The sequence below is a fragment of the Rattus norvegicus genome, chromosome 9, assembly GCF_021556685.1.
Source record: "Rattus norvegicus strain SHRSP/BbbUtx chromosome 9, alternate assembly SHRSP_T2T, whole genome shotgun sequence".
Classification (NCBI taxonomy): domain Eukaryota; kingdom Metazoa; phylum Chordata; class Mammalia; order Rodentia; family Muridae; genus Rattus; species Rattus norvegicus.
Genome location: NC_141542.1, coordinates 28,833,622 through 28,854,637, shown reverse-complemented (window position 1 = coordinate 28,854,637; position 21,016 = coordinate 28,833,622). Strand labels below are relative to the sequence as shown.

General features: G+C 48.6%; 1 protein-coding gene across 50 annotated transcripts in view; it reads left to right on the top strand.

Annotated features, from left to right (window-relative positions):
- The window catches only part of Trerf1 (transcriptional regulating factor 1), a 226,699-nt gene that overhangs the window by 195,242 nt on the left and 10,441 nt on the right, over nucleotides 1-21,016 (top strand). For all 50 annotated transcript variants that reach the window (NM_001432829.1, NM_001432832.1, NM_001432831.1 and 47 more), the window contains 3 exon segments: nucleotides 7,815-7,903; nucleotides 11,321-11,434; nucleotides 19,482-19,685. In NM_001432829.1, the coding sequence (NP_001419758.1) occupies nucleotides 7,815-7,903; nucleotides 11,321-11,434; nucleotides 19,482-19,685 (407 nt within the window).

The window sequence follows — 21,016 nt, the reverse complement described above, 5'->3', positions numbered from 1 at the left end:
AGCAGCCTGTGCCTTTGGAAGGTGGGTTCAGGTCTTGATCAAGGCCCTAGGCTTTCTGTAGGCTTGAATTAGAGAGAGAGAGAGAGAGAGAGAGAGAGAGAGAGAGAGAGAGAGAGAGAGAGAGAGAGCGAGCGCTAACCCAGTGCCTGGAGAAAGACTTCATTCATATGTGTGTCCTGTGTGTGTGTACACGCGCGCGCACGTGTGTGTGTGTGTGTGTGTGTGTGTGTGTCTGTCTGTCTGTCTGTGCTTGCTCAAGAGCACATTATTGCAGTGCCCACAGAGGCCAGAAGAGGTGACAGATCCATGAAAGCTGGACTTAGAAGCCATTTTGAGTCACCTGCCCCGGTTCTGGAAACCAAACTCCTGTCCTTTGCAAGAGCAGTATACACTGTAGAACGCTGTGCTGTCTCTCCAGCCACCTCCCCTTGATTTGTATCATTTGAGGGTTTCCTTGGTGCCTTGGGCAGACCACCCCTAGGCAGATGCTGCATGTATGGTCTTGGGGCTCTGTTAACATCACTTCCAGTCCCTCTCCAGACAACCAAACTCAGCCCAAATGTGAAGGTTTCTTTACAGGTCCTGGCTCATCCTCCATTTGTCTCTTCCTCCGTCCTTTTCTTTACTTGTGCTAAGTTGGCTTTGTCACACCTCTTGTCACCAAGTAGAGAGGCCTCAAAGTTGCTTATGAATACCCAAGGACACCTACCTATGGGTCATGACAGCAGTTGCAAGGAAGAGACAAGCACCACATGCTTACTTGAGGTTAAAGGCATCATGTAACCAGGGCCAAAGAGCCAACTTCATCCTCTCCCGCTTGTGTGGGTCCAAAGATGTGGGAGCTCTCCAGCCTGCCGTGTTTCGTCGCCGCCTAATCCCCAGCATCGTATGCTGTTCCATTAAACCCTGGCAGGCGCTCCCAATTCCTGGATCCCAAACGTCTCTGCCCAGTGGGTGGAGCTTCGTATGGACTAAAAGAAGCGTCTCGCCACTAGCTGAGAGATGCTGTATGGGTTAACCTCAGGTCACACTGCCTCGCCAGAACCTTGGGCTTGGTCGTGGCCAGCTGTGAGCCTCTTCATCCAGGACATGATTCCTCTCCACTTGTTCCCCAGCGTGGTATTTTTATATGCATCGTGACACAAAAGACCAGGAAGCTATGGGCTAGAACACGTCCAGCCCCAAGCAAAACAAAAAAGATGAAAATGTTACCAAGAACTTCGAAGGTCCGCTGAGATACATTAAGCTTTTTGGATTGAGTATTGCTAACTAATCCATTCCCACAACACCTTCCCTCCCAAATACCTTAGGAAAACTCTTGCTTCGGAAGTCATTTCAGCCCTCAGAGACCAGAAGTGGGAGTGACCGTCACCTAAATCTTCCGGTCACTGGCCTTCTTCTCAAAGTGATTACAAATGCAAGAATATTCTAGCGTTGTGAGCGCATGGGGCAGAAGACCTAGAATCAGATACAGCTCCTACCTTTAACAGTTGCCTACCAAGACATGGGAGACAACTGAGTATCACAGCTTGTGACCCAGCCACCATGCCACACTCTGACAGCCCCTGTATTTGGTTCCTGAGGGTCACTGAATCCTGTCCCATCATAGCCATGGCCTGCCTTGGTCTTCCTGCCCAGAGCCTTCCTACCACTCCCAGTTGAACAGTCACCTCAATTTCTGCCTCGTTGGAACCTTCTAGTTCTCTAGGGCTTCCGGCCTGAGAACCAAACCCATCTGACTCATGGAACTTCACTTTAGGCTCCGAGTTACTGCTCTGGTTTGGCCTTCATTGCTGTGATAAAATCCTGACCAAATCCAACCAAGGGAAGGAAAGAGTTTATTTGACATACAGCTAATAGTCCACCATTGAGGGAAGCCAAGGCAGGAAGCAGGAAGTAGACTCTGAACCAGCATGGAGGAATGCAGCTTGTTGGTTTGCTTAATCTGGCTTCTTCCACTGCCTTTCTTACCCAACCCAAGTCCACCAGCCCAGGGATGGCACCACCCACAAATGCCCAGGCAGTTAGGAAAATGTCTCACAGACGAGGTCACAGGCCATTCCGATGGGGCCATTTTTTTTCAGTGGAGGTTCCCTCTTCACAGGTGTATCAAAATGTGTTCCAACTTAACCAAAAGCTAACTGGGACACCTAGAGAAGGAAGTCAGAGCCAGACTTTGCTGTGCCCCAGAGGAAAGGCAGCCAGACGGGACTCCTAGGCAGACAGATCCAAGCCTGTGGAAACACTCCTCTCCCTCACTCGGGACCAGGAGAGGGAATGCTATGAGGACCAGTAAGCAGGGCGGGCGTCCAACCCAGGCCTGAAGTTAGTCTGCCAACATTGAAGAGCATCCTCAGAACACAGCTGTGCAGTGCTTCCCAGGGCTCAGTCCATACCAGGACAGTGTCCTCCTCAGTCCCCCCCCCCCGACCCATGTGTGGCTAGTAGTCCTCTCCAGTGTTTTCACTTAAGCACTCACATACGGCCTGGGGGTGGGGATGGGGTATTGTATATGGAAGAGCCATGGTGGTTGTGGTCAGACAGCTGGAGCAGCTGTGATTTCGCCACTGAACATGTCTTTTATGCATGTGCAGGGTATTAGGGATGGTAGAGTTAGATCTAGCTTCTTTGCAGGGTACAGTGAAGATTTCTGTCATGTCCCATCACAATCACAAGCACCCACTGGGGCCTCAAACCCTGCCTTGATTTTTGAATGACAGATGAGACCTGGGAGAGACAGCCTTTCCATCAGAAGAGTCTAGGCTCTTGTCCTGGAAGCTGCCCAAGGTTAATAAGGAGACAGAATTATGTACTTGCGAGAATTACTTTGCAAAGAACACAGCTGTGGGTCCTTCTATTTTGTTTTATTTTACTATAATAGATTTCTTACAGCAGGACCTGGGTCAGTACTTTCTCTTTTCTCTCCTGACACAGCATTTGCAAAAATACTATTTAGTGACAAACTCAAAATACGGATTCAGACTGAGGCCCTTCCTCCTTCCTGCACCTAGAAGAAACTTGGGTAGCAGCTTGCATTCCAAGAAAAATAAAATCTGACCTTTACCTGCTATAAATAACTCTGTATGACATTGAAAATCTGACATAAAGTCTCCCTTTTTTTTTTTACAGTGAGCCCGTCTTTTTGCTGTAACCACAATAATGACATCAATAAAAGTTGGGTGGTTTTTTTTTTTTAAATCCTGAAAAGAAGCCAGAGAGACCCTCTAAAAAGATACTGTGTCCAAGTTTTCTCTGCCCCAGGAATGTCTGTTTTTAATTGCCTGGATTTGCTATAGATTGGCCCCAAATTAGCCACCATACAGAGGCTGTTTCCCAGCAACCAGAGCTCTGAGCATTTTGCCTCTAGCTACCATAGTAGTGCCCATTTCATCCAGTTAATTAGGCTCTTTGTCATTAGCCTTAATCGGCTTGTTAGGGCCCCTGCTGATCATAGCCCAATAGCCAGGAATCCCCAGGTGGAGCAAGTAAGTCTGGGGGAATGTCAGCCCACTAACCTCATTTGCCAGGCTGGAGGGCAGCAGAGATCTTACAGAGAGAGGCAGAGCTTTGAGAAACCAAGCCAGGAGCTCCAGCAGGGGCAGGCAGCCTTGTAAGTAGCCACACATCAGAGGGACAACATGTGTCCCATTCATAGCCGGAGCTGACACAGGATCTGCCTCAAGTGTCCCGTAGAGACGTGGAGCATCCACTGAGCAACTGCTTATGACCAAACAGTGTTGGTCACAACTGGCTACCCGTGCCCAAGGGTGAGGAAACTGAGAAGCAGACTTCCCTGCTGTCACAGAAGGAAGAACTGACGGGGACACACGCACAGCAGAAGCCCTCCTCACCAAAGTCGTCCCCTTCGTCACGGCCCAGTGATACCATCTGGGGAGCGTGCTCAGATGTTATTTATCCACACCAGGAACTCAATCCAAGGCCCCGAGGGTGGAGCTTCAATCCCAGGGGCAGTCCCTAGTCTCAGGAGGCCACTTGTTGTGTGCCAAGCACTGTCCTTTTCACACCTCCTAGGACTGCACAAGAGCTGTGCTCTCGAGGCTTGTGCTCCACCCCTGTCACTGTAGCCTCAAAGTAAGAGTGACACAAGAGAAGAAAGAGAGCCACCATTCCATCGTTTTCCTGGACAACTGAAGACCTGAGACAGAAAAGGTCATTACAGAGCAGCAACGCCCCCAAGAGGTCCTTTTTTTTATTCTTTCAAGTGTGGAGACTCCTGCCCAGCAGACGGACCAGCAAGCCTTATGGACACAAAGGTGTGGATGTCTCAAAAGTAGGCAGAGCTGGGAACTTAGCACTGCTCTTTGGAGCTGCAGCGAAAAAATGAGCCCAGCAAGGCGCAGTAGCTAAGTGTGGCCTCCATAGAGATGCCACACTGGCTGGCTTGAGAAGACTGAGTAACCCTGCCAACGTCTCCAGGAGGAGTGGCAATAACTCTGAGAAAAGCTGGAGAGCATCTTCATTGGCCTGCTTGGGGTGGGCATCTCAGCATCTCCTGATGCTGCATCTGAGGGAGCATCCAAGGGCCACCCATCCTTGAATCGCAGGGGACAGCACCCTCCCCTTACCAGCTGCTGTGACTGAGCTTCCGGCGCTGTCTTTCTGACCCTCTTACCTCTTCACTGTCTTGATGGACACCTGAAGGAACCGGGACTAGTCTTTAATCATTCCACTAAACTCGCTGGCTGGTTAATCTCTGCCTTCATCCTCTTTGGACCTCCCCAGCAGCGGAGAGGAGCTGGAAACCCTCTTCCCCGTCCCCCAAGGCCCAGAATGTTCAGCATAATCTGAGGAACATTATCGGATGGCTATAAAAGCACAGATGTTCCACCCCCACCCCACACATACAGTTGCTGTGCTTTGCACACACTATGGAGTGAAGACGGATCTGAAGACGCTCCCTCAGAGCCTTCTCTTCAAAACTGTAAGGATATAACCTTGCAGGATGGTGGGATAGTGATTTTAAAGTCAGCAGACTCTAGTCTGTTCAGACGAGAACCTGAGCTCTTGGCGGAAGACCCAGCAAGGATTTATGCAGAAAGGGTGTTTATTTCAGACACCTGCATTTACATCGCTGAGTCATGCACTCCCTCAGCAGTCCTAGGATGTCTGCCCTCTCTTGATTCACAGAGGGATGGAGAGAGAGAGAGAGAGAGAGAGAGAGAGAGAGATACATACATACATACATACATACATACATACATACATACATAATGTGTGTATATATATATATATATATGAATAGAAAATGCTATTCAGATTGCCTCTCCTTATGTCCTGTCAGATGACCAGAGTACAGTGGAAAACTGTATAGATGCTAAGGGGTTGGGCACAGTGGTGCACACCTATAAGCCCAGTACCTTGGCGGCAAAAGCAAATAGGATCTGTAAGAGGCCAGCCAGGGCTACACCATGAGACCTCTTTAGGAAAAACAAAGAAAAACCATAGTTTTAAGAGATGCGAGAAGGGAGACAGAATTCTGTCAGCATGCCATCCAGGAATCCAAGATGTCAAGAGTTTGAGAGACAAAGAACAAACTGTGGCTATCTATGTACCCACTGCGGTGGTTGAACCGGCCCTAGCATTCCCAGGACTAAGAGGCCTATGTTTTCTGTTGCTACCATGAAATGCTTGAGGTTGAGTGTTTCATGGAGAAAATAGATGTATTTTGTCTATAGTTTGTTTTTTTTAAGTCCATGGTTAGGTGCCCTGTGGGCAGGGCATCATGACAACGTGGCGCCATCTGGGCAGGGTGATTATAACAGGGAGACATCACTTGGTGAGACAGCGAGCCAGAGAGTCACTGGGGAGGGGCTGGGAATGGCTTCCTTCCAGGCCCCGCCTCTCAGAGGACCACCACTCAACACCAGCACCCCATGGACCGTGCTTATAACCTGATGCTAGAAGTACACATCTAAATCTCTCCAGACCACAGCAAGCCTTCCTCCCACCACCTAGGCTTGGTTTCTTGCTCCAAATAAGCCATTCCATTTTGAATCCAGTCTCTCCTCAGCACAGCCTACTCTCCTAGTAAGGGAAAACCATGAATCAGGTTTGATCAGCGAGACATAAATAGTGGGTTGAAGCCTGGTAACTAGTGAGTATAAAATACTTAGCACCTGGAGTGTAGCAAATATTGTTAAATGGCGGCTTCCTTTAGCTGTGTGTGTGTGCGTGTGCGTGCGTGTGTGTATGTTTGCGCTCAGGCATTCACTCACATGCAGAGGTCAGAAAGAACAGGCATCTTCCTTTATTGTTTGGGGCAGGGTCTCAATGATTCTGAAGCTCCGTTCATGGTATTGTGGCAGTTGCCACCATCTGGACTGAGTGATTATAATAGGTCACCTGGGGCTGAAGACATGGCTCAGCGGCTAAGAGCACTGACTGCTCTCCCAGAGGTCCTGAGTTCAATTCCCAGCAACCACATGGTGGCTCACAACCATCTGTAATGGGATCTGATGCCCTCTTCTGGTGTGTCTGAAGACAGCTACAATGTACTTACATATAATAAATAAATAAATCTAAAAGAAAATACATAATAATAATAGGTCACCTGGTGTGACCTTTAAAACTCCAGTGTGATTTTTTTTCCCTACCTCATGACCTTTCAACTGTCCCAGCCCTAACCTGAGTGCAGTGTTCCTTCTCTGTGTCATGGTTCAACAAGGCAGGCTGGCCAGTCGTTCTGTAGGATTCACTGGTCTCTGCCTTTGACATAGGCATGTGTGGGCCATGCATGTTTTAACATGAGTGCTGGGGATTTGAACTCAGGTCATCTTGTTTTCACAACAAGCACTCTTACCCACTGAGACACACACACATACATGCACACGCACGTGCGCGTGTGCACTCATGCACAGTCCCTGATAGCTCTTTCTTCCTCAATTATAGCTGACACCCAATAAACATAATAAATGAAAGAATAAACTGGATTATTCTTGTCTCTGACTTTGCACTTGACTTTTCCTGCCCCAGAATTCCCTTCTATCTCTTCCTTGCCTGGCTGGCTTTTGTGTGACCTTTCAAACTCCACTGTGGTATTTTTTCCCCACCTTACAACCTTCCGACTGCCCTGGCCCTAATCTGAGTGCAGGGATCCTTCTGTGTCCCACCAGACCCTCATTTACCATCATGGTTGTAGCTGTCACCTTGAGTACCATGGCCTTTAGGCTTTGCAATGATGGAGTCTGTGAACCTAGCCACGCTCTGAGAATCGGTAACTACATGAGCGCTTACCTTCATGAATTTAAGAGTTGAGTAAACGCTACGGATAGGCCTCACCAATGGGCACTCACATCCCCACCCCCATCAAGCTTTAGTACGGGATTTTTAGTCTTCACAAAAATCTAATGTGGGGACAGTTCTATGACTGCCGTTCACTGGTTACAAAGCTGAAGTCTTGGGTTTAGTGGCTTGCCCAGATCCAGAGCAGGGCTGCTGGTTACTGCATTTCAAAGGCCACTGTTTGGTTTTCCTAGGCAAGGCTTCACCATGTAGCACAGGCTGGCACTGGACTTGGTCCTCCTGCACATACCACTGTTCCAGGCTCTAGACTAGCTTTGTATTCAAACAAGGGTTTCCATTTTTCTTGTTTTGAGACAGGAGTTCATGTTGCACAGGTAAACTTTAAATCCACTATGTAGCCCAGGCTGGGGTTGAACCCCTGACTCTCCTAACTCTGCCCCCTGAGTGTTGAGATGGTGGGTCTGCAACACTTCTGTGCCACAGTTTTGTTTTGGGGTGTGGGAGATGCGAGAGAGTAGACTGTCCCTAACAGAAGTTCTGTTTTGTTCCAGGTTCTGACAAGTGGACGTCCCTAGAAAGAAAACTGTTTAATAAAGCATTGGCCACTTACAGCAAAGACTTTATTTTTGTACAGAAGATGGTAAGCCTTTCTCCCCATTGCTCATTTGAAAGGAACTTTGAGATTCCGAACGTCACGATAGTGAGATATTTTTCTTTGCTGCTTTTATAACATCCCCACAAAAGGTCTGTCTTCCACCATTGTGAAGGATGATGGTGGTCATTACAGGGGCGCCATAGTGCCAGTGCTGGTGTGACTGGACACGAGAAGGGAAAGAACGTGTAGATTGCTGAGGCTCAGCTGTATTGAGGTTTCTGTGGGGGGCACGTATGTTTGTGCGTGCATGTGTAAGTCGGCATAACCGTGGGTATTGTTCCTCAGATATGGCCCCTTATCTCTTCCTAGTGATTTATTTTTATTTTATGTGTATGGATGTTGGCCTTCATGTGTGTCTCGTGTCCGCAGAGTGAGGAAGAAGATATCCAGTCTCCTAGAATAGTTACAGACGGTTGTGAGCCACCATGTGGGTGCTGGGCATTGAACCTGGGTCCCTCTGCAGGAGCAGCCAGTGCTCTTAACCACTGAGCCACCTCTCCAGTCCCCACTGTCCGTCTCTGTGTTTGAGACAGACTCTTGACTGCTTTGGAGCTTGCCGGGCAGGCTCAGCTGGCTGGCTGGTAGGCCCCAGGGAGCCCCGTCTCCTACTCCCCAGTGCTAGCTTAACAGAGTGCTCTACCATGCTTGTTTCTCTTAAGTGGGTTCTTGGGAACTGATGCCAAGTCTCAGCCTCCACCTGGTAGCATGTCTAGGCAAGTGATGGTGTTTCTGACAGCATTCTCCATGGTCTTACACGGAGAGGGGAGGGAGGCACGGGGTCCTCCCTTACCTAGTATGAAAATTTCTGCAGTCAGACTCATTTATAATGACAGCAATGATAAGAATAGTATCAGCTGGGTATGATGGCACACAGCTTTAATCTCAGCACTCTGGGGGCAGAGGATCCAAAGCCAGCCTGGTCTACACCGCAAGCTCCAGGCCATCTTGGGCTGTATAGTGAGATACTGTCTCAAAAAAACAATTCTTTGCCCCCACCATCAAAAACGAGGGGCAATGATAACTATATAACATTTTACAGAAAATAGGTGATAGATAGATAGATAGATAGATAGATAGATAGATAGATAGATAGAGGATGGATGAATGGATGGATGGATGGACGGATGGATCCCCCAAAGGTTGGAGTACAGCTTAGCGGCAGAGTGCCTGCCTAGCATGCATGAGGCCCTGGGCTCTAAAGGAAAACCAGAAAGAGGAAAGGGGTGAGGTGCCCACAGAGGAAATCAGACATTAATAGACAGCACATTTCATAGGTTTTAATTGGCTAAGAGTGGTTTAGACATAAAATTCAAATGTCTCAAGGTATCCGACAGCTTTCTAAAGGGAGAGCCTCCGCTGTGGCTGCCCAGTGTTCAGGACGTAGTAGCCCCTCTGGCTCGGCCTCTGCTGGGGACTTAATGGCAGATGGCACAAGCAGAAGGAAGTCAGAGCCACTGAGGGTCGGCTCACTCTGGGGACAACTGCTCTCTGAAGAACTCCTTTGACATGGAAGAAGGCTCTGAGGGAACGACTGCCTGCTGCACAAGTAGGAGGGCTGGAGGTCAGATCCCTGCCACCTCAGGAATCAGGCATGGCTGCGCGTGTGCCTGCACTTTAATGGGAGAGACAGAAGGATCCATGAGGCCTGTTGACTGCCAAGTTGAGCTCCAGGTCCACTGAGACACCATGTCTTAAAGAAATGAGGCAGAGAGTGATAGAGCAGCACACCTCTGTCTTACTCATCACACATGTGCGTGCGTGAGCGCACACACACACACACACACACACACACACACACACACATACACACCTAATACTTCCCAGGGTAGTGCTTTTCCTCACAGCCTAATGACCTTTAACCCCACCCTACCCCACACCCATTTTGACGACTTCTCCCTATGTAGACCAGGCTGGCATAGAATTCAGAGATTTACCTGCTTCTATTTTCCCCGAAAACTGGAATTGAAGCCCTGTGCTGTCATTCCTGACCAGCCTGACTTCTTAGAGGTTTCATAGACCTTGGGGACCAGCTCCCAAAACACGAGCCCTCTGGGGACAAGCCACACTAAGACTGTGGCACTCTGCCTGTACCTCATCCTTAACGCCCCTGCCCTTAGGTTCCATGGCCAGTTGTGTGTGGCATTTACCAGCCAATGTGGTTTATAACCCAGGGCTCTGGGGCAGTATCTCATATCTCAGGGACAACTCCAGTGTAGGAATTCCAAATGACGGGTGGATGTTGAAGAAGGCAACAGACACTTCTGTGGTATCCACCTCTTCTCACTGTGTAAGTGGCTGTGTCCCCACCCTGTCATCTCCATATCTGGGTGACTTGAACCCCACCTGAGCATAGAGGCCTATGAACTAATGAAGCAATGCTTCATTCCAAAATACATATGCAGTTGAGCATCCCAAATCCAAAAACCTAAGATCCAGAATACCCTGAGGTTTAGAGCAGCTAAGATTCTCAAGTGAGGGACTGCAGCCAGGAAAGGTGCAGTCTCTTAATCCAAACCCGACCTTTCTTGTCTCGCACGTATTTGGTGTTTTAGTTACAGTATTTATGAGGAGTTGAGATCAGAGGATAACTCATAAGAGTGTCTCAAGGATCCAACTCAGGCTTGGTAGCATACACCTTTACCCACTGAGCCAGCTCAGGTATCCCAGGGTGGCCCCTCTACTCAGTATGTAACCAAGGATGCACGTGCCACCATCACATCTGGACTGAAGCATCTTGGGTAAAAGCTACCTGGGGCATCATAGGGCAGAACTTGTACCCCACATTAGGGAAGCTCTTGCACATACAGTGCTTACACCTCTCTCTCTCTCTCTCTCTCTCTCTCTCTCTCTCTCTCTCTCTCTCTCTCTCTCCTCTTGCTGAGGTCTTCTTCATACATTGGTTTGGGTTGATTTTGAGACAAGGTCTCGCATGGCCCAGGCTAGCCTAGAACTGGTTGTAGAGCCGAGTCCGCACTATCAAGTGCTTGACTCACAGGCGTGCATCACACCTAGATCATAAGTAGGTTTTGAGAGTCAGTGATTCAAAGAGCTGAGCGCCCTGGCCCTCTAAATGGAAGAGCATCTGTTTCAGTCTATGAAACTCCAAGGTGGGTAAAGGTTATTGCCTCACAAAACAGTGTTTATGGTGCACTTGCTGCCTCCCGTGAGGAAAGCTGTCAGATAAGAACATGCTGTGCTTGTTGATGCCTGTATAGAGAATTTCTGGAACGAGACCTAAGATAAATGAATAGTAGGGGGCCTGTTGGATGGCTCAATGGGTAAAGGAGCTTGCTGCCAAGCACAGTGATCTGAGTTCAATCCCCAAGATCCACTTGGTGAAAGATTCCAAAGTCTTCCTGCCATCAGGTACTGGGGCTAATGGTGGGTGCCCTTTCTCGGCAGGTGAAGTCCAAGACAGTGGCTCAGTGCGTGGAGTACTACTACACTTGGAAGAAGATAATGCGGCTAGGGCGGAAACACCGGACACGCCTGGCAGAAATCATTGACGACTGCATGGTGAGCGATGTCACTCTGACCCCTCTGACCTCTCTGCTCTGCCTGCACTCTGTTCCCAGGCTAGTAAGTGGCTAGTGTGTTTTGGCTTTTCCAGGCAGCTGCTAGGAAAGGCGACAGAGTTCCCTGCGCACTTGTGAAACATAGGACTTGACTCCCCGCTGTAGGCGGAAGGAAGGCATTCCCTGGTTTGGGCTAAACCCTTCCTTTAGTAAAAGATGAAATGCGTTTCTAGGCAGGCAGGAGCTGGAGTAAAACCAGGCTGGTCTGTCCCACCGTTCACTTGGTTGGCTCATAGGAGTGTGTTCTCTCCTGCTCTAAGATCCTTCCTGAGCCTTCCACATCACGGATGCCATTGGCCTGAGAACATATTGTGAGGGGGTCTCTGAGACCACCATGGCCGTAGAGTAACAATCTGCAGGAGGTGAGAAGGTAGCACGGTTCTACACGACTCAGTAGTGGATGATGGTTTAAATTTCAGGCGTCTGACCGGAGTAGTTTTCAGGGGATATTTAAGCACAGCACAGTTGGTGAAAGTTTTTCTGGTGGTAATAGCTCAACCCTGTGAGCACAGTAAGCTTAAGGCACGAGTGCACAGAATCTCCTTGTAAAGGACATGTGACATCTTCCATGAAGCGGGTTCTATGATTGGCAAGCTCACGAAGTGGGGTGGAGGGGTCTGGTGTGGTCTTTGCCACACAGGTAGCACTGAGCTCACCAGGCTGTTAACCTCATCTGCTCCCAGCCTTCCTGGTGGGTAACAGGTTAACCCCTTCCTTCCAAAGGAAGCCCTCCATGTTTATCCTAGTGTTGGGCCCATCTGGGAGCACAAGCACCTCCTCACCTCCCACAATAACTTATCTCAGAAAGACGGAGGTCTGGGATTGTGTGGCATTCTCTCTACAGCGTGACCAAGAGGCACTTGGACCTGTAGGTAGTATTACCAGGAAGTCTCCTCATTGAGGAGCTGCCGTGGGGGTGTGGATGATTCCAGTCCTTACATCATCATCCACTCCTGACATTGATCTTTATTAGCAGACAATCCAGAGTCATCTGCATATTCTAGACCTGAGACCTGAGGACTTGCTGGTCACCCGAGCTCTCAGAAGCTGGTGAAAAGGAAGGTCAAAAGGTCAAGGTCACTTTTGGTTACATAATTCATGGCTAGCCTGGGCTACATGAAAACTTAACTCAAAAAAAAAAAAAAAACCAACTAAATAAATAAAAAGTGAAAGTAAAGGCCTGGGGGTATGGAGATGGCTGGGTATTTAGAGCGCACCCTGATCTTCCAGAGAACCTAAGTTTGGTTTCCAACATCCAAATGGCAATTCCAGTCCCAGGGAGTCAATGCCCTCTCCCCCGTTCCTACCACACCTGCTTTCCCAGTGTGAACAAATTTGCAACACCTTTAATCCCAGCACTGGGGAGCTCAAGCCCAGTCTGGTCTACAGAGCAAGTTCCAGTTCAGGCAGAGAAACCCTGTCTCAAAACAAACAAACAAACAAACAAAAAACTAAATAAATAAATTAAGTAAGTAAATATATAAATCTTTTAAAATATGAAATATGAAAGAGAACAAAAGGGAAAACAATCCGACTGGCTGAAAGTTATCTAATTCCCACAACGTGCACACCAGTCTATGAGCTGAAAGTGGCTAAGAGCACTGTCTGCTCTTGCCGAGGACATGGGTTTGGTTCCCACAACCCCACAGTGGCCCACAGCCGGCTGTGTCTCCAGTCCCAGTTGATTTAGCGCCCTCTGCTGGCCGCCTCAAGCATCGTACACAAATCAGTATATACTCAGGCACCCATACATGCCCATTACATAATTTTTTAGCAGTTTTTTTGTGGGGGAGGGGCAGGCATTTATTGGGGATAAGGAAACACACACATGCAGCAGACACACAGAGAAAGAACCTTCGCAAGCCAGAGGAGGAACAAGGGAAGGCAAAAAAAAAAAAAATCCTAATTTTTTTTCTTTAAAATGTATGGATGTCAACAGTCAAGATGCAAAATGGTGTCTGTCTTCTCTGACCTCACCACTCACAGGATGTATTCTAATGTGGGTGTATGTGGAATTCCAAGAGTATTTGAAGACAGTGTGAAGGAGAACCAAAAAGTCTTAGAGTAAAAGGATGCCCAGTCTTGAAGGCTACAACCGAGGCAGGAGGCTTGCCTGAGGTCACCGAACCATGCTGTCCGCATGAATAGAATAAGCAAGGAACCATAGGAAATGCTGCCCTGAGGCCTGGGACCTCACTCCCTGCTGACCCGTAAAGCAGGACGGAGGTTTCAGTGATTGGGAAAGTCCCTTTTGTCTCTCAAATGTTCTAAACCATGTCAGCGTTGTGTTTCGGGAAGAGACAAAAATGAGATCTGAGGGACTTGGGAGATAACTGAGTGGTTAGAGTGTCTGCTCTGAGAGCAGAGGGCCCAGAGTTTGGATCCCAGAATCCATGTATACAGCATGCAGACATAGCTGTAGAGCCATAAGTTTAGTGTTTAGAAGGCTCAGAGATACAGGATCCTGGAGCAAACTGACTAGCCAAACTAGTCATATCTTTGAGCTCTGGGATCAATTGAGAGACCCTGCCTGAATGGATATGGTGGAGAGTGCTAGAGGAAGATCCACACAACAACCTCAGGCCTGCACACACACATACACACATGCACATACATGTACACACATGTACACGCATGCACACACAAGCACATAAAAGGAAAGTTGAGAGAGAGAGATGTTTCTCAGGTTCTGGTGTAGCAAGGGCCTAGGGACGGTGCCCAGGGAAACGGGAATACATAAATGACACTCAGGAAATAGTTGTCAAATGAATGAACATTTTTCTGAGACAGGGGTCACCGGTCACAGTAGCATCCCAGTGTGAACGCCTGAGGGGGATGAATGGAACACAGAGGTGCTGTACGAGGAATGTCATTAGGGAGGCATTACCACACAAGGTAGAAGCGCCATCTTGGCTAGTGGATGTCAATAGAGGAAAGGCCGGGCCAGAGTGCTGCCTCAGAGGAGGAAGAAATGCAGAGAAGGTGCCACACCTACCGGCTCATTGACAGGGAGCCAGCATTAGGGTGGGTTCCAGCATCCACACCTTTGTCCCTTGTATGTCCAGGGAAAGCAAAAGGCTATGTGCAAAGATGACTCAGGCCCATTAAAACAGTCTTTGTTTAAGACCCAAGTCATAGCTCGGGTTGCTCTTGGGTTCTGAGTACAGTCAACAGTCCAAGCACCAACTGCCAAGGAGAAACTGAAACCTGGGAAAGCACGGAAAGGTGCAGAACACTAGCACATGGTCCTGACCCTCATTCTTGTGGCAGGTGAGGGGCCAGCAAGATGGCTCAGCAGGTAAAGGTGCTTGCTGCCAAACCTGCTAATCTGAGTTCAGTCACTGGGCCACAAGATGGAAGGATCTCTCCTAAAAGTTGTCCTCCGACCTCAACATGTGATGTGTGGGTGGGTAAATACACACACACACACACACACACACACACACACACACACACAAATGTAATTTTTTTTAAAAAGGCAAGTGAGTGTTTTTCCCAGTTCAAGGGGGCTCGCTGACGCTGCAGACCTAGGTTCTGCAGATGGTCAGGGTGGGTGTAGCATGCTCACTTGTTCAGTAGGATAGTGTGAAGTCCACCTCTGGCCGTCTCTCACTAGATCCAGTGCTAACCAGTGAGGCTTGGCTGTCCAGAGGTCCCGGGGAGCTGCCTCTGTGGCTCTGGGATACAGCTTCACAGGCTTACGTCACCATGCCAGGCTTTTTTAGTGGTCTCTGGGACTTGAACTCAGATCCTCGTTTTGCAAAGCAAGCAATCACTTTGTAACAGGGCCAACTCCCCACCTTGGTCGGCTATGAGCTTGGGAAAATGACCTGTCCGGATGACTTTATGGTTTCTTTTAAGAAGAAATCTGTACAGAGTTCAGGGAGAATTCAAGTCCTGTGTGGGGCAGGGGAGGAGGAGAGGTGCCCAGTGAGTACCACACATTTAATACCTTGTCCCAACCCCGACACTTGGATGTATAACTTTGGCAGATTTGGGTTGGATATCTGTATTCCGATTTCCCCGTCTGTTACAGCATGGGTATAAAAGGCTGTCCTCTGCAAGGAACTTGTGGTATGGACGGTTGAGGTTCAGGCACTCTGTTCAGTTTCGTTCCTTGGGCTGGAGAGATGGCTCAGTGGTCGAGAGCAATCGCTGATCTTCCAGAGGGGCTGGGTTTTATTCCCAGAACCCACCAAGGGCTGTTCACAATTGCCTGCAACTCCAGCTACAGGGGATCTAATACCCTCTTCTGGCTTCTGCAGGCAGGGCATGCAGGTAGCATACACTAACACACACTCACACACACACTCACGCTCACACACACACTCATGCTCTCACACACTCACACTAATACACATGCACACTCACACACACATACACACTCACACACATACACACTCACACTCACACACTCACACACACTTTCACACACACTCACAGTCATACACATACACACACTTACACACATACACACACTCATACTCACACATGCATATGTGTGTGTGTATCTCTTCCTCCTGCCTTGTGTTTGCCCAGTTCTGAAGCTGTTGTAAATGTTTCCATCTGCAGTGCATCATAAAATGGCCAACATGTAGCTACAGAGTGTTGCGTGTTGGGGTTTGACCCCCTATCTTTGTATCTCTGAGTCACTTCACCTGGTGATAAATGTTAGGGACTTTGCACAGATTGCCAATTGAAATAAAAGCCCATCTGACGTCCCGAGATGTGCATAGTCACCACATATTTGTGGCTACAAATATGAAATATGTCTTCAGAGTTCTTAAGCCAACAGAGATGGCACTGTGAGAAAATTGTGATTATAGTAAGTACCATGGAACGAGTGCCACTGTTATAAACTTTTATTGTGTAGCACGTCTTATAAATGCCAACGTGGAGGCCATGTCCGCCTAATAGTTAAGACTACAGAGTCCCTGTTCTTTTAAAGGGGACATGCACTGTTTTGCCTGAGACTGGATTTGAAAGGGGATGGGTAACAGGAAGAAGGTCACCTATCTAAAAACCAACCTGTGAGTTCTGTATTAGCAAGGGGCCTTTTTCTAGAAACTACTCCATAATAGGTGTCCAGCCTGTGCAGTTCGCACTGACTATGTAATCATTACTAACTGATCTTAATTAGCTGGCCGGCAGCTGGCCATGTCTCAGCTTGCTAACACCGACTCTTGACTCTGCATCTACACGGACACGATGCCTGTGGATCGCATCACTTTACCTGTGAACAGCACTGAAGAGGGGAAAGTGTTCACTGCCTTGTGTTGGCTGGTAACGTCTCTGTAATTGCCCCACAACTGACCCCTAAATCAAAGCTGGAGAATGGCCGCTATGGTAGAGCTGTAATCCCGGCTCTCAAAGACAGAGACACAGGATTGCCATGAGTCATTGTCCAGCTTGGATGCAGAGTGAGTTTTGGGCCAGTCTGGACCATGGTGTGAAGCTTCGTCTTAAGGGATGGGGGCAGGAGAGGCTATAGACACAGCTCAGTGGTTCAGAGCCCTTGCTGCTCTTCCAGAGGGACCTGGGTTTGATCCCCAGCACCTATATTGGGTGGCTCTCAACAGCCTGTAACTCCAGCTCCAGGGGATCTGACGCTTCTGACTCCTGACGGCACTTACTTGCCCAGACACATATACAAAGACATCCACGTAATCTAAAAATGAATATAAAAAAGCCAGGAGTGGGGCTGGAGAGATGGCTCGGCTGTTAAGAGCACTGACTGCTCTTAACTCTTCTTGGAAGTTACTACTTCTGGATTTTATGAATCAAAGACTCACCTAGACCTGGGCAGCTCGGGACAAGCAAACTGGAACTTGACTGCTATAAGCAGTACAAACAGGAAGGGCCCCAGCAGAGGCAACCGGCCTGTCAGGGAAAGACAGCTTGCCATACTTCTGTTTCCTCACTTGTAAAATGGGATGAGTATTTACAATTTGCATGCTTCTTGTGAATGGTAAAAAAATTCTAGCAAAAATGAGAGAATTCCTGTTTCCTGGTCCTCAGCCACTTCTGGGCATGCCAGGGCCAGCCACCCTTGCTCTACCCTGGAAAGCAGAGAGGAGTCAGGTAGATACTTGAGCAGGAAAGAGAGGAGAGTTTCATAAACTCCCATGTTTAGCCAAGCCTATTGATGCGTATCTGTAATTCATCACTTAAGCTGTGGCTGGAGAGCTGGCTCAGCGGTTAAGAGCACTGGCTGCTCTTCCAGAGGTCCTGAGTTCAGATCTCAGCAACTACATGGTGACTCACAACCATCTGTAATGGGATCTGATACATTTTCCTAGTATGCATGAAGACAGAGTACTTATATACGATATCTGGATAGATGATAGATAGATAGATAGATAGATAGATAGATAGATAGATAGATAGATAGATAGATAGATAGTTAAAAAAAAAAAAAAGGAGTAGCTAAGGCAGGAGGATTATAACTTCAAAGCCAGCCTGGGCTACATCATGAGATCTTGTCTGGGAAGCAAACAGAGATAGCAGGAACCCAGGCTAGGTGTGGTGAAGCTCTGCTTCTATGTCCAGCACTGGAGAGGTGAGAGCGGGAGCTCGGGAGTCAAGGGCAGCTTTGGCTACAAAGCAAGTTCAAAGCCAGGCTGAGCTAGACGGAACAAACAAACTTGGAAAGCACTTACTGTTCTTCCTGAAGACCAGGTTCGGTACCCATCACCCACATTAAGCAGCTCATAACGATCTGTAACTCCAGCTCCAGGGAATCCGATGCCCTCTGGCCTCCTTGGACACTGGCTGGAACACTGACTGGAACATGTACACGTAAACTCACACAGACGCCACACCACACCAATAAATAAAAATAAGCTCATTTTAAAGTCAAGTTAATCCCTGAATTCTTTCCCTGCTCAACAGCTTGCTACTTGAAGTCTTATTTTATGCTTATGAGTGTTTTACCTGCATGGATGTCTGTGCGTCACACTCGTGCCCATGGAATTCAGATCTCTTGGAACTCGAGTGGTTTTGAGCCACCATGTGGGTGCCGAGAACTGATCCTGGGACCTCTGCAAGGACAGCAAACACTCGTAACTGCTGAGCCATCTTTCTAGACTCCACCCCCACCTAAAGATGCATTATTTTGTACATATGTGTTGTTGGACTGAGTGTGTACTGTATATGTGCACCACATACATGCAGGCTCCTATTGAGGCCATCGGATGCTCTCAAACTAGGCTGAGATTGGTTGAGGGCTGCCTAACACGGAAGAACAGCGTCCACGCTTAACTGCTGAACCATCTCTCCAGCCGTGTGTGTGTGTGTGTGTGTGTGTGTGTGTGTGTGTGTGTGTCTTTATAAGTGTTTGCCATAAGTGTGCAGTACCTGAGGAAATGAGCAGAAGGCATCAGACTCCCTTAGAGCTGGAGTTACTGGTGATTGTGACCTAGACACGGGTGCTGGGAACCTAATTTAGATCCTCTGAAAGAACAGCCAGGGCTCTTAACGGGTGATCCATCGCTCCATCCTCTCTGCCTTATTTTTTGAGGCTGGGTCTCTTCATATGAGACGGGAACTTAGCTTCTTGACTAAGTTGGTTGGCCTGCAATCTATAGGGATCCAATTGTCCAGCACTGGAGGCACCCTACACACACCTGCCTTTTATCTGGGGACAAGGGACTGGGACTTCCGGTCCTCATGCTTGTGTGGAAAGCAAGCGCTTTCCCCACTGTGCAATTCTCCCCTCTCGCCCTCCCCCCAGGCAGAGGATCTCTGCCTCTTTCCCCTCTGCCTTAGCAAGTTTTTCACTAAGGGATCATGGGGGGACCCAAGTGCAGTAGTAAGATTTCTTGACCTCAAGATCTCAAAGTGTCCAGAGACCAACCCCGACAGACTCTGTCACCTACCACAGGAAGAGTAGCAGGGTCCCTGCGTCGCACGACCTCCTGGCTTGTGATTTCTGTCCACCATGAAGTTACCTTTTGGGGATATCAGCCTCTCGCTTTTATTACCAACAGACCAGCGAAGAGGAAGAGGACGCCGAAGAGGAGGAAGAGGACCCGGAAGAAGATAGGAAATCCATAAAAGATGAGGAGAGTGAAGTACCCAAGACACCAGAGCCACCGCCTGCCCCTGCCCTGGCTCCCACCGAGGGGGCACCCATGCAGGCTGGTGGCCAACCATCAGGCTCCTTCATTTGTGAGATGCCCAACTGTGGGGCTGTAAGTATCTGTGTTGTCCCGGCTCTGGGAGGCGTGAGGGTAATGCAGCCGTGCCTAGTTCTAAGAGCAATGGACGTCTGGCAGAGGCCTGCCACGTAGCCACCACCTTCTTACTCGCTTGGCTAAGGGAGAGTGACTGTATGTCCTCTGTCAAGTATGATGCTGCGTGCTGGGGAATTAGGAGACCCTAAAGCCAAGTGTGACGGCTCAGGCTTGTCATGCCCAGCACTGTGGAGGCTGTGCAGAGGAATGGAGACCTTAATGCCAGCCTGAGGTAGTGAGACTCTGCCTCCAGGCCAAAAAAAAAAAAACCAAAAAACCTCCCACCTTCAGGAAGTGTGTGATTGACAGCTTTGCAGGAGAGCAGGCCTCCAGAAGATACACATTGTCTACTACACTGTGCCCTGGTACTCTGCAGGTCCTCTGACTGTGTGTCACCAAAGGCCACATTCTACATGCATTTAAATTCACTAGAAGATTGCAACATGCAACAGGATTTCCCTTTTATAACACAGTGACTTGCCTGAACCACCTCCGGTTTTATCCCTCAGGAAGGTTCAGCTTTTCATAGTCTATAAAGTGTTACTACTTCTAATTCAAATGTCACATTAGTGACATCTGAGCTAGTTGTTTCCAAGCGGCTAAAGTTTGACTTTGCAGTCCGAGGGGACAAAACCTCACTAAGCAACTTAGCGATGTGACCAGGATGAAGGGGTACGTGGGGACCCCACCTCCTCCTGAGCACAGAAGAGATAGACTGAGTGTGGGCCAGTGTCCTCTAAGACTCACATCCTAGAGGCTGTGTAGCATAGCTTCTGTGTGTTCCGCCTGTCCCCACTAGCCTGCACGACTGAGATTATGTTCTAGAGGTGTCACCCCCTTCCCAGGAAGCTCACCGTCCTCCACTCATCTGTTTGTCTAATACAGAGCACATGGATGCTGTTGCCGAGTCCCCCATTTAAAAAAGACTTTGAATCCCTGTTTATATCCCAGGCTGGGCGGGTGGCACACGCCTTTAGTCCCAGCCCGCTGGAGGCAGATTCAGGCTTCTCCAGTTTAAGGCCAGCAAGGACTACAGAGTGAGACCATGTCTCAAAAGAAAGAAAGACATAAAATATTTTATAAAATGTTTTACGAAAAATGAAAAGGCTTTAAAAATAAATACAAGTGGGCCGGTTGGTGGTAGCACAGGTCTGTAACCCCATCACCTGAGAGGCAGAGGCAGGTTTGAGTTGGAGGCCAGCCTGGTCTACAGAGTGAGTTCAGGACAGCCAGGGCTACACAGAGAAACCCTGCCTCAAAAACAAACGAACAGAAAATGGAAGTGTACA